Raw genomic sequence first — 12,184 nt, forward strand, 5'->3', positions numbered from 1 at the left:
AACATTCACTCCCTCCCCCACAGATATACTGTCATAGCTGTGTATACCATCTATAAGATGCACTGCAGCAACTCAATGAAACTTCTTGGCACCTTCCAACTCTACCCCTAGAAAGACCAGGGCAACGGATTTGTCAGAAATTTCGCAGACACCGTCCTCACTTAGAAATATATCACTGTTCTTTCACTGCTGCTCGGTCAAAATCTTGGAACCCCCTTCCTAACAGCGATGTGAGTGCACAATACCATGTGGATGCAGTGTTTCAAGGAGACCGTTCACCTACTCAAGGATGCGATTTGGGCTAGGCAGCAAAAGATGGCCTACCTGGTGACACGCATGTCCTGAATAAATAATTAGAAATTAAACTCTGATATTGTCTTCAAAATTTCAGTCAAGTTAATATGGGGGAGGAGTGTAGTTACCTCAGTTGGTTGAACTGTTGGTTTGTGATACAGGGCGATGCTAACAATGTGGATTCAATTTCGCACTGACTGAAGTTACCATAAGGATTTCTCCTTCAGCACCTCTCTCCTCACCTGAGATGTGGTGGCCCTCAGACTGAACCAGTACCAGAATGCTAATCGTGGACTGTTTATCATTTATTTCTATGTTTGGGCATTTGTTTCATTAACCATGAATCCATTGCAATGTTGTTTTCTGTTGCTAACTATTTCCTTATGTTGATGACTAAATATGGACAGAGTTATTTCTACTCTTAGATACATTTCAAAAACAAAATTGTTCCCAGAATGTATTAAATGAGTCGTAGTTGATTGATTTACCGTGTGGTTTTTGGCAGAAATTTATCAGGCAGTGGAGGAGAGTCCCACCATTATGGCTTCTTTGTTATACAGCCTTGTCAACCACATGCAATTAAATACAATACAAAGCAAGGTCGCTTAGTTTAGAGAAGTAGCTTATTTCTGGTGATTTCTCTTGCAATATGCTCCTGTTTTCAGGAAATTCAATGAATATTCTCAAAAGCAATTTCTTACCATGCCCCATCCTCTTAAACTGCAACATTAAGTCATAGTATCAGTACGGCACAGGAGGAGGTCATTTGGTTGAGTGAGGCTATGCAGACTTCCTGCAGAGCACTCCAGTCAGCCTTATTCTCCTGTTGTATCTCTGTAATTGTACAAGTTATTTCCCACAAGTTCCGATCTAATTTCTCCTTAAAATTATTTATCTTTACTATCCACTGTAGTTGGAAGCAGCTAGTTCCAAGCCTTTACCGCATGTTGCATAAAGAATTTCTTCCTTGTATCGTGCTTGCATCTCTTGCCTAAAACCTTAAATTTGATTCCTAACTTTTTTATATAAAGCGGAAAATATTTGCAGAATTAAAGACACACAATCTAACCCTCCCAAAGTAAAATGTTAATTAATTGAACTCTAGGTTTTTCTTCAAGAAAGTAAACATATGGGTTTTTACTGGCTCATGGGCAGAGGACTCCTCAGCACAGGATGATCCAAATGTTAATCTTAAAAAAAAAAAGCCTTTTAAAACAAGTACCTTCCATTATTTCTTTATATCTTTCAGCAAGTGCTGTGCTTTACATTCCAGTTAACACAGCCGCAACCTTTCAAGTGTAGGGTCAAGTCCCAGGCCAACAAGCTGCATACATGGCCTTATATTCATACACACAAGCAAGGAGCCATGTGGCCCCTCCAGCATGTTCTGGTTTCAATAAGATTGTGGCTGATCAATTTGTAATGACAAATCCACATTCCTGTCTACCCTGCTGGCTAGCAAGAACTGAAGATGCTGGAGTCTGAGATGACTCAGCTTGGAGCTGGAGGAACACAGCTAGCCAGGCAGCATCAGAGGGGCAGGAAAGTTGACGTTTTGGGTCGGGATCCTTCTTCAGAAAAAAGATCCCGACCCAAAAAGTCAACTTTCCTGCTCCTCTGCTGCTGCCTGGTCTGCTGTGTTCCTCCAGCTCCATACTGTGTCTACTCAGATAAGTTTTCACTCCCTGGCTGAACAAGAATCTGCCCATTTCTGCCTTAAGCATATTCAAAGACTCTGCTTTTGCTGCCTTTTCAGGAAGCAAGTTGCAAAAACTTATGGCCTTCCGAGAGGCACAAAATTCACTTCCATTTTAAACAAATGACCCCTCATTCTAGATTCTGCTGTAAGTGGAAATATCCGCTCCACAACCAACCTGTCAACACCCCTCAGGATCTTAAATGTTTCAATCAAGCCTTTGCCTCTAATGTCATAAAAGCAGAAAGTGCTGGTGGCATCTGTTAATGTTTTGAGTCCAATGTGATTCTTCTTTGTAACTGAAAGGGGTTGAAAAAGTGGTTTTTATGATTTATGCAGTAGATGAAGGGGAGAGGTGAAGTAGGTGGAACAGATTGTAAGGGCAAAAGGCACAGATTACTAATGGTAGTAGAGAAACAATGTAGATTGAGTGTGTTAGTGTTAACAGGAGAACTAGCTCTACTGAGAGCAAACCCAAACAGGACACTTTGGTGGGGGAGGCGGTGTTATTAAAATGGAGGACGGAGATTGTGGAGTATCAGCGTTTAGTTTTGGCCCCCTTACTTGAGGAGGGATTTAATTGCATTGGAGGTAGTTCAGAGAAGGTTCACTAGATTAGTTCTAGAGACAGAAGGTTTGTTTATGAGGAGCAATTGAGCGGTTTAGGCCTATGCTTGCTGGAGTTTGGAAGAATGAGAGGAGATTTAATTGAGGTATATAAGATGCTAAAGGGGATTGACGAAGTCAATGCAGAGTGAATGATTCCCCTTGTGGGACAATCCAGAACAAGAAGTCTCATAATTTTAGTTTGAGAAATGGCAGATTCGAGACACAGATGAGGAGGAGGAACTTCTCTCAAAGGGTTGTGAATCTGTCGAACTCTCTATTGCCGAGTGTGGGGGAGTGAATAAATTGGAGTTGAGGCCGAGATGAGATCAGGTATGATCGTATTAAATGCTGAAGCAGGCTTGAGGGGCTGAGTTGGCTATTCCTGATTCTAGTTCTTATGTTCAGATTGTTGTCAGAACTTTTTGAATTCTGTTGAATCCTGAATGCCAGGAAGTCCCAGAACAGGAAATAGTGTGTTGTTCTCCACAAATAATGTGGCCAGCATTTGGCATCACCAGTGAGCAGTGAATACATTAGTCTAAACTTGAAAGAGGTATAAGCAAATCTCTGAAAGGTGTGTTGAGATATTGAATAGTGAGAATGGGTGAGGTAAAGGACAGATGTTGCACCTTCCATAATTGGAAGGAGGGGTGGTTACGAGTGATAGAGGAGTGGAACAGTGTGGTGCAGAGGAAACGGTCGCCATGGAATACTGACAAGGGAGAGAAATGGAAGATGTATTTGGTTGCAGCATCATGCTGGAGACGACAAAATTGGCAAAGAATGATCTTTTCATGGCTGGTGGGCTGGAAGGTATGGGAAAGGTGAAGGGGCGAAGGCAGAAGTGCAGGAAGTGGGTTGGACACAAATGAGCACAGTGGGCCAGAATCCTGTGTTGAGGAAAAAGGAAGAATTGTCAAACAGCCTGTGGAAGATGGCATCTTTTGGAACAGATGTGACAGAGATGGAGAACTTGGGAGAATGGAATGAAATGTAGTCAAGGTAACTGTCGGAAGCTCCGGGTTTGTGAAGAATATTAACGTGCAACTTTTCCCCAGGAATCAACACAGAAGTTAAAGAAGGGAAGGGATAGCTAAGAGAGAGACCAGGTGAAAAATTGGAACCAAAATTGATTAATGCTTCTAATTCTAGATAAAAGCAGGTAGCAACACTGAAAATGTGATGTGACACCGAGCCGAATAAGGATTTAAACAAGAAATGTTCCACATACACCCCTTTTCTAAAAAAAAAAAGGGCATAATTGAGACCCATAACAGCACCTTTTACCTGGGGACACTGAGAGGAGTTAAAGGAGAAATTGTTCAAAGTGTGAACAAATTCTGCATTCACAGACACACATTACATTTGATGGTTGATGGGCTCCAGTGGTTTTAGCATCCCAAGTGCGTTCGCTTGCCACTTCTGAAGATGCCTATTTCTTGGTTTTTCCTTCAGGATACCACTGGCCAAGTCACAGCCGATTACCACCGTGAGCAGCTCTGGTTAGCGAAGGAGAGTCAGATTATCTGTCTGCAGGCACGAGCTCGAGGTTACCTTGTAAGAAAAGCTTACAAAGAACGATTGAACTACCTCCACAAACAGGAACCTTCTGTCATCCGATTACAGGTGTGCTTGGAAATTCCTATTCCTGGGCATCTTAAGATAGATGTAGAAAAATAAACTACTATAACATGAGATAGTAAGAACTGCTGATGCTAGAGTCAGAGATAACAGTGTGGAGCTGGAGGAACACAGCAGGCCGAGCAGGAAAGCTGATGTTTCGGGCCTAGACCCTTCTTCAGAAATACTCCTGACCCGAAATGTCAGCTTTCCGACTATAACGTTACTCTGATTCATTTCTTAAAGTAACTGTTCACACATGCTGAATTATTATAGCATTTCTTTGACAATAGAGCATTTCTTTCATTTTCATTTTAAAGTCCAATATTCTCAAGCAACCCATTAGGAATTTTCCCAGGGGTGTATTCATTGGACAGATTTGTAACTGGGGGAGGGAAATTGACTAGTTTGTGGGAGAAACTGGTTTAATCATCTTGATGCTTTGTTTTGTGTAGTCTTCTTGGAAAGGATATAAACAAAGAAAGGCTTACAAGGACAGGCTAATGGTCCTGCAAAACAATGTTGCAGCTGTTGTTAAGGTAATTTTACACTTGGTATAATTTTGATTTCTTTATGCCATGTGACAATTCTAAAGACAGTCATATTTGTTATAAATCAGTAAATCATGGAAGCCGCCTGTAACTGCTATGTAATTTGAGGAGCGGACAGTTATCTATTGACCATATTCTTAAGAGGCCCTTTGGTACCTGTTTCAATAGATCCAGTCTTTTGTGAAGATGTGGAAGACCAGAAAAGCATATCGTGCAAGATGCCAGTACTTCAAAGATCATGTGAGTTATGTCCACCTTTGGTAGCTTAATCAGATGTGGCAGGTAAATGTTTTTTTCATGATGTTCACCAGTCTGACCTGCAAATGAGGATTCAATTTTGTGAAACAGTCTTCGTTTGCTCTCGTTCTAATTGTCACTTCATGAAATTAAATCCTGAACTGGACCACCTTCACTTTACAGTAAACTTCCCTGTGTTTCCTCTATGGTGCGCAGTATTTGGTTGCCCTGTACCTAGCCTGGCTGGGAGGAAACTTTCAATGCCCTTAAGGCTCTCAAGGAACCTGCCTGCACGATGGAGCTGGGTAGCTCCAGCTGGCATGGAACCCGTTCAGGCCAAAATGGCTAGTGCCGGGAATGGGATTGGTAAAATGACTGGTATTTTCAGACCTTGAATTTGCCAGGCTGCTGGTAGCGCCGGAACATCCTTCCCCCGAGCGGATACGAGTGTTCCACCAACACCCCAGCCTTACGAGAGTCAAAGAAATTCCTGTTTTCTCAAAGGTCACGTGGTGGAATTGATTATCCTGAAGCAAGAACACTGGTTGAACGGGAAATCGAAAGCCATGAAAATGAGGCCCGAAGCTGATGCTTCCCATAATGGGGGGGATGTTCTTACTGTTCACAATAATAACAAAATTAGAACAGAAGTTTTAATATATTTAATGAATTAATAATGTTAAACTTGAATCTGAAGAAGTTGTTTTTCTGCGTTCCTTAGTTTAAAACTGAGTACTTGCAATTAAATTATATTTTTGCTTCTCTCAGACAAAAGAAATAATTAAAATCCAGGCATTCCTAAGAGCAAATAAAGCTAAAGATGACTACAAAACCCTGAGTGAGTGTTTCAATATTTCATGTACTGTAATTGAGATTCTTCTTCAAATTTGTGAATCCCAATCTCAGCTGTAATTTGTTTCACTATCTTCCTGTTGTTTTTTTCTCTTTAGGATCTCATTTGTCAGGCCATTTATGAGCTTGTGGATGAGATTGGGCTGGTACCCATGCTTGGGCTAATCCTCTGCCAGTATGAATTTATAACTCCTTGCAGAATTCTCTGTTTCTGCCCCATTTATTCCAATATGCAGAGAGCAAATGGACTGAAGGCTGCATCCGGAATTAATGTCTGACAGTTAGAGATTGGGATTCCATTTAGCTGAACTGCGAGTGACCCCAGACACTATTATAATTGTGCCAACTGCAATCAATCTCATTATGCATAGTGAAAGCAGAATTATTATAATGGGGCACTTATCTATATCAACAGTTCTGAGTTGTAATTCTTCAACTGAAGAGTTCAAAGGCTGAATTAGGAAATGGGCACTTTGGTCCGTTCTGATCAGTGCCTGTTTATTGCTGTTCAAATTATTTTTTGCTTGAAAAGTCTGATTTTATGAGCTGACTGAGTTTTAAAAAGAAGAGGTGACAGGTGTCCTTATTGTTCTTTTTAGCTTCTTCTTTCCTCCTTTCCTCATCCTTGACTCCCTCATTACTTCCTTGAGCTTAAATTACTTTTGAGTGTAAGAAAAACAGTCAGCAAATTCGTACTTTGAGGCTGTTCCATCCTTCCATTAGATCATGAATTTTCTTAATGAATGAATGAATTAACTTTATTGTCATATGTACTCACATGATTACAGCAAAAAGTTTAGCAGTCGCCACTTATGGAGCCATCTTGGGTGCAAAGATACCTAAGTATCTGCTCCTTAACTTCATTTGGCTGCCGTTGCTCCATGTAACTTTGATTTTTCTTTATTGCCAGAAGATTGTCTTGAAAGCTCCAAATATCCCAACATTCACAGCCTTTTAGGGTAAAGAATGATTGATTGCTGCTCCACAAATTAGGCACATGTTTTGAATATGTAAATGAATCAAATTGAAAAGATTGAGTTAGTATTACAAATTTTGTTTATCGAAAAACACGTTCAGTGGAATGATTTTTCTCAGGGATCTGCTAGGGGTTCTACAATAGTTTGAGAACAACAGGAGAAATGCTTGGAATAATCATACTTCAGAACTCTGTTAGGATTCTCTATTAATCTTGTCTAATTGCTTTTGCATGCAAAAGCTAATTAATGCATGGAACAAGAATAGAAATTAGGGAATCACCTAATCAATAGTCTGTCAGAAATTAACATGGTTAAACTGGCTAGTCGTTATGTATAGGTCTGGAAAAAAATGACTGCCCCTATCTGTCTGTTATCAATGAAGCCCCGAAAGTTAGTTTGAAAAGCTGTTGATGGGATGTTTGTTAGGAGTTGTGGAACTGATTGTGGGGAGCAACGTAGAATGAGACTTGGAAGATTAAGACGATTTACAAGAATGTTGTCGGAGCTTGAAAATTGCAGCATTGAGGTAAGATTGGATAGTCTGGAGTAGTTTTCCTTGAAACAGAAAAAGCCAAGGGGTGACTTAATCGATGCGTACAAAATAACGAGGGGCTTTGATGGAGTGGAAAGTGAAGATCTCATTCCCCATCAGAGGTCAGTTACAAAGGGATTGAGATTTCGGGTGATTAGTAGAAGGATTAGAGCGACTTAAAGAAAAGCATTTTCACCCAGAAGATGGTCAGTGCCTGGTTTAATGGTTGCGGTGGAAACTGACAACTCATTTAAAAGGATCCTTTATCTGCATTTGAAGTGCTGTGACCTGCTAGGACTAGATGCTGGTAAGCAAGATTGGAATGAGGAGGGGGCTGGTTTGCTCAGCTGCAACAGATATGATGAGCTGAATGACCACCCTTTTGCTGTAACTTATGGCTGGATGGAGAGAAGGTTTATGTAAAGGCTGTAGAAGCACTGGGAACGTGTACAATATAAGACTTGAGAAACCTGATGCACATATGGATGCTTTATGTGAAAATGAATTTTTACAGGACAGTTACATCCTGTTACTGTAATGAACCTCTGAAGAAGGTTAGAAAGGAAAAGTTACTAAAGGAAGCCATTGTAGTGAGCAATGCAGAGAAATTTCAAAAGGTAAGTTCATGCCAACACTGTTAGTTTGCGAAGTTGTGAATACATCAGGAATTGAGAAGAGAGACTTGCTTGTTTAAGGCAGCCATCCTGCTTGAACAGAGTTGAAATACAGTGTAGCTTCAGATAAAAAAGGAATGTAGTTGTAATAGAGGACAGTATAGTTAGGGGAATATATACAGTTCTCTGCTCACAAGAACACAAACCCTGAAGGCTATTATTCTCTGGTGCAGAGTTAGGGACTGCATCTCGTGGCTGGAGGGGAGCTTTGAGTGAGAGGAGAAGGATCCAGTTATTGTGGTGCATGTGGGTACTTATTACATAGCTAGGACTAAAAAAAGAGGTAAGATGAGCAGCCAGGGGTTAAATTAGAAAGCAGAACCTCAAGCCAGTAATCTCTAGATTACTACCTGAGCCACAAGCAAAATAGTAGAAGATAGATAAGGGCAGAGTTAAATTCCTGCTTCAGAAATTGTTGTGGGAGAAAAGGGTTTTGATTCATGGGATACTGACATCAGTACTAGGGAAAAGCAGAGCTGTACTGTCAGGGCAGCCATTACCTGAATAGCACTGCGATCAATGTCCTTGCAAGTCTCATTAGTAGGTCTGTAGAGAAGGCTTGCAAGTACATGGTTGTGGGACAATTCACAAGAGGAGAGGTTTGGAAAGTTAAAGAGAAAAAGGCCAGGCTAAAGTTCAGGATACCAATATGGATAATGATAACTAGAGTGTAACTGGAAATGCATATAAACTTCAGTGCACGAACAGTATAGTCAGAGTAGGGGAAAGTAAGGCTTTGAACTAACATGGGAAGGAGGGTTTGGGTGAAGTTTACCATTCTTGCCTTAGGATTTGATGGAGGATTGACTTCCTTAAAGTAAAGTGGTTGGTTAGGCAGAATCCTCCTGTTATTTGCTCAGCTGTTATATGGATAATTCAGCAATTATCAAAGATTTTTGAAAATGGATTCCTTGTATTGCAATGAGTCTGATTTTTTTTTGTAAAGTATTGTTTTAAAATAAATTACAATACAAATGTTGAGAGACTTAGGAGGGAAGAAAACTTCCTTAATTTCGTAGAAAATGATTGATGTAAATGTCTTTTATGGTATCCAGTGCCAGTTAAGATAATTTGTGGCATGTTTTCTGGCTAGAAGCTGGCTATGTTAGCAAATGGCATAACTTTAAAAACAAGTTAGTACAAACTGTTCTGAATGCATTAATTTAACTGGAACCAATCTTTTGTACAAGTACATTTAATTACCAAACAGCTCCCAGATTGCTGGGGTAAGAGTGGAGGAGTCAGAGTACTTGTTTTTATTACTTCTGACCGGAATTAACTGTATCATCATCACTCCTGAGTGCTCTCAATTGGATGATTGATAAATAACGGAATTAAAGGTGAAAAGTATAAATTCCTGAGGGGTGCAAGCATTCTTGTCTGCATGCAATATGTCTTCAACATCATCTAGGACTGGGCTAATAAATAACAAGTGACATTCCTACCTCAAGACTAACAGGAAATGATGACCAGCAGTTACAGAAACTGATCGCCATTGTTAATATCCCAGCACTCCCCACTGACCGGATGCTCACCTAGACAGACCTTAATGTTGTGGTAGCTAGAGTAGGTCGGAGGCCTCATACGTTATGTCAACTGACTCACCGGAGATTCTCTACCAAGTACAAGACAGGAATAGTGTTGGAAATATTCCCCACTTTCTCAAATGGGTATAGCTGCAACAACACTCATGAAGCTCAATGGTATCTGGGACAAAGTAGTCTGCTTGGCTGGCATTCCTTTCACAAAGATAAACACACCCACTCCCTTCACAAGTTGGTGCACGGTGTCAACAATAAAATCCTTTACAACAGCTCTTCAAAGCTTCTTTGGCAGCTCTCCTAACCCTGTGAATATCGGAACACCATCGCCTGCAATTTCCTCTCCATGGCACCTGTCACTCCTGACTCAGACATCAGTTGCCCATTTTAGAGTTAAGCTTAAATGACTCCACACTGACAACATAATATAGGTTAATGAGCTGTGGATTTATGAAATCCAGCAACTCTATGATCACTTCCTGGCACTAGCCTTTATTTTCAGATCATTTTAAACTGAGTTTAAATTCTCCAGCTGCCATGTTGAGATTTGTTCTCATTTCGTCTTGATTAGAAGTCCTATTTTCAGGATCATGAGTTTGGTATCATGGCTATTATGCCATCGAAGCTTTGTAAGTTGTGTGTTTATAGATATTTTCGAAGTGTAGTAAAACTTTAAATCAGTTACCTTACTGTGGTACAGTATTACTCATTGTGGTTTGAATGTGCAGTAGCCCTTTGAATTATTATATTTTTATTAAGAACTTCTGTGGTATGGTACAGAGCCAGATGAACCCAAAGGTTTTCCTGATTAAATCTAAATGAACTGATCTGAGCAGGTTATTTTTAAAGCTCCACAATTAGCCAGTATTTGTAGGCTAGACCCTTAGTGACCATCACTGGGGAGTATGTATATCAGTCAGGACAGCATCTCTTCAGTAGTACAGTAGCCCTGATGGAAGGTTTGTGCAGGAGTGTCCAGGGTAAATTGCTGCCTTCAAGGGAAAATGCAGAAGGAGGGGGGGGAAAATAAACTAATTTCTTTGCAATCATTACTTTGGTATGAAACCAACCTACTTTCTAGTTGTGTGTTCGTTTTTCCTCTCTAGTCAGTGCAGAGGAGCCCCCGCTGAATGTTGTACGTAAGTTTGTTCACCTGCTGGATCAGAGTGCCTTGGACTTTGAGGAAGAACTGGAAGTTACAAGAATAAGGGAGGAAGTTGTTACCAAAATCCGCTCTAATCAGCAGCTAGAGAAGGACCTCAACCTGATGGACATTAAGATTGGGCTTCTTGTGAAAAATAGGATAACATTACAGGTCTGTTTCTCTTGCCAATGGCAATTCTTTCATTCACTCCCAAACATACTCCGACTTGCCGCCTCCTCCTCTTCCTCCACTGACCCCACCCTAGCCTTGTTCACCCTCATGATTCCATCCCACTCAATCATCTCGTTATCCCATCTTCTCTCCTCTTTAACCTCTCTGCACTCCCATTTCCCTCTGTCTGAAAAGGTGATACTTTAATTACTGTTCTGTATAAGTTTGAAATCCTACAACGTAAGGGGCACCCATTGCCTCGGGAAGAAAATATTTATATTATTGTTTTGGAAGAGATAGAGATATTAATTCAACAGAATAGTAGGCAGCTTAGAAGCAGCAGCAGCAGTATAACCCAGTTTAGAGAAGAGTCCCATCTCAGAAAGCAAATTGAATCTAATGTTTTTCCCATTTCCCCAACAGGATGTGATTTCCCACAGCAAGAAAATGGATAAGAAGAACAAGGGCCAAGCTGTGGAAGTGATTTCGGGTGGGCAAGGGCTAAAATCACTCAGCAAAGAAAATAGGAAAAAACTGGAAGCATACCAACATCTCTTCTACCTGCTGCAGGTAGCAAACTCGAGCAATTGTTTTTGAAAAAGTAAATTATAACTTGGACAAACAGGAATTCCATTTGGCTGGTCTTTTAATGTTTATATTTCTGCATCAAGTGACTTGTTCCTTTGTGGGTGGAAAGGTCATTGTGGATTGTTTTGCAGTTACCACAGAAATGTGGCTCCATGCCATTTGTGGGCCCTGATGGTTTTCTTACCCAGTACCTCAACAAAAACAACTTGCTCAATGTTGATTTCTAAAAAATGGATTTTGTATTTCTGTTGTAATTGGTTGAGCATAAAATGGAGCCACTTCTTCACTATTATCACTTGTAGCTAATGCCAGCATGTGATCAGTTGTCTGAGGAATGGGGATTTGATTTTATTCCTTGACTGAGCGAATTTGGTTGGTTGGTGTGGTAAAGACTCAAGCATCTCTGTGCTGTTGTTCTACGACTGTAGTTGCCAGTTATTAACCTGGTGAACTGTGGAATCAGTCACATCAAACAAAATATAGTTACATTGCGTAGCTAATACTGCTTCCATTCTGTCTGACTGTCATGACATTGCTTCATAAATTTGCATCAGAGATAGTAGGAACTGCAGATGCTGGTAAATCCGAGACAACAAGGTGCAGGGCTGGATGAACACAGCAGGCCAAGCAGCATCATAGGAGCAGAGAGGCTGACGTTTTGGGCCTAGACCCTTCTGATGAAGGGTCTAGGCCCGAAA

At 40.7% G+C, this 12,184-nt stretch overlaps 1 protein-coding gene across 1 annotated transcript in view; it reads left to right on the forward strand.

Moving 5' to 3' along the window:
• The window catches only part of iqgap2 (IQ motif containing GTPase activating protein 2), a 333,913-nt gene that overhangs the window by 235,492 nt on the left and 86,237 nt on the right, over window positions 1-12,184 (forward strand). The window contains exons 19-24 of the mRNA XM_048593829.1: window positions 4,055-4,225; window positions 4,675-4,758; window positions 4,939-5,010; window positions 5,776-5,845; window positions 10,690-10,898; window positions 11,322-11,468. Of these exons, the coding sequence (XP_048449786.1) occupies window positions 4,055-4,225; window positions 4,675-4,758; window positions 4,939-5,010; window positions 5,776-5,845; window positions 10,690-10,898; window positions 11,322-11,468 (753 nt within the window). The remainder of the gene's footprint in view (window positions 1-4,054; window positions 4,226-4,674; window positions 4,759-4,938; window positions 5,011-5,775; window positions 5,846-10,689; window positions 10,899-11,321; window positions 11,469-12,184) is intronic.

Source organism: Rhincodon typus, chromosome 3 (assembly GCF_021869965.1).
Source record: "Rhincodon typus isolate 14 chromosome 3, sRhiTyp1.1, whole genome shotgun sequence".
Classification (NCBI taxonomy): Eukaryota; Metazoa; Chordata; class Chondrichthyes; order Orectolobiformes; family Rhincodontidae; genus Rhincodon; species Rhincodon typus.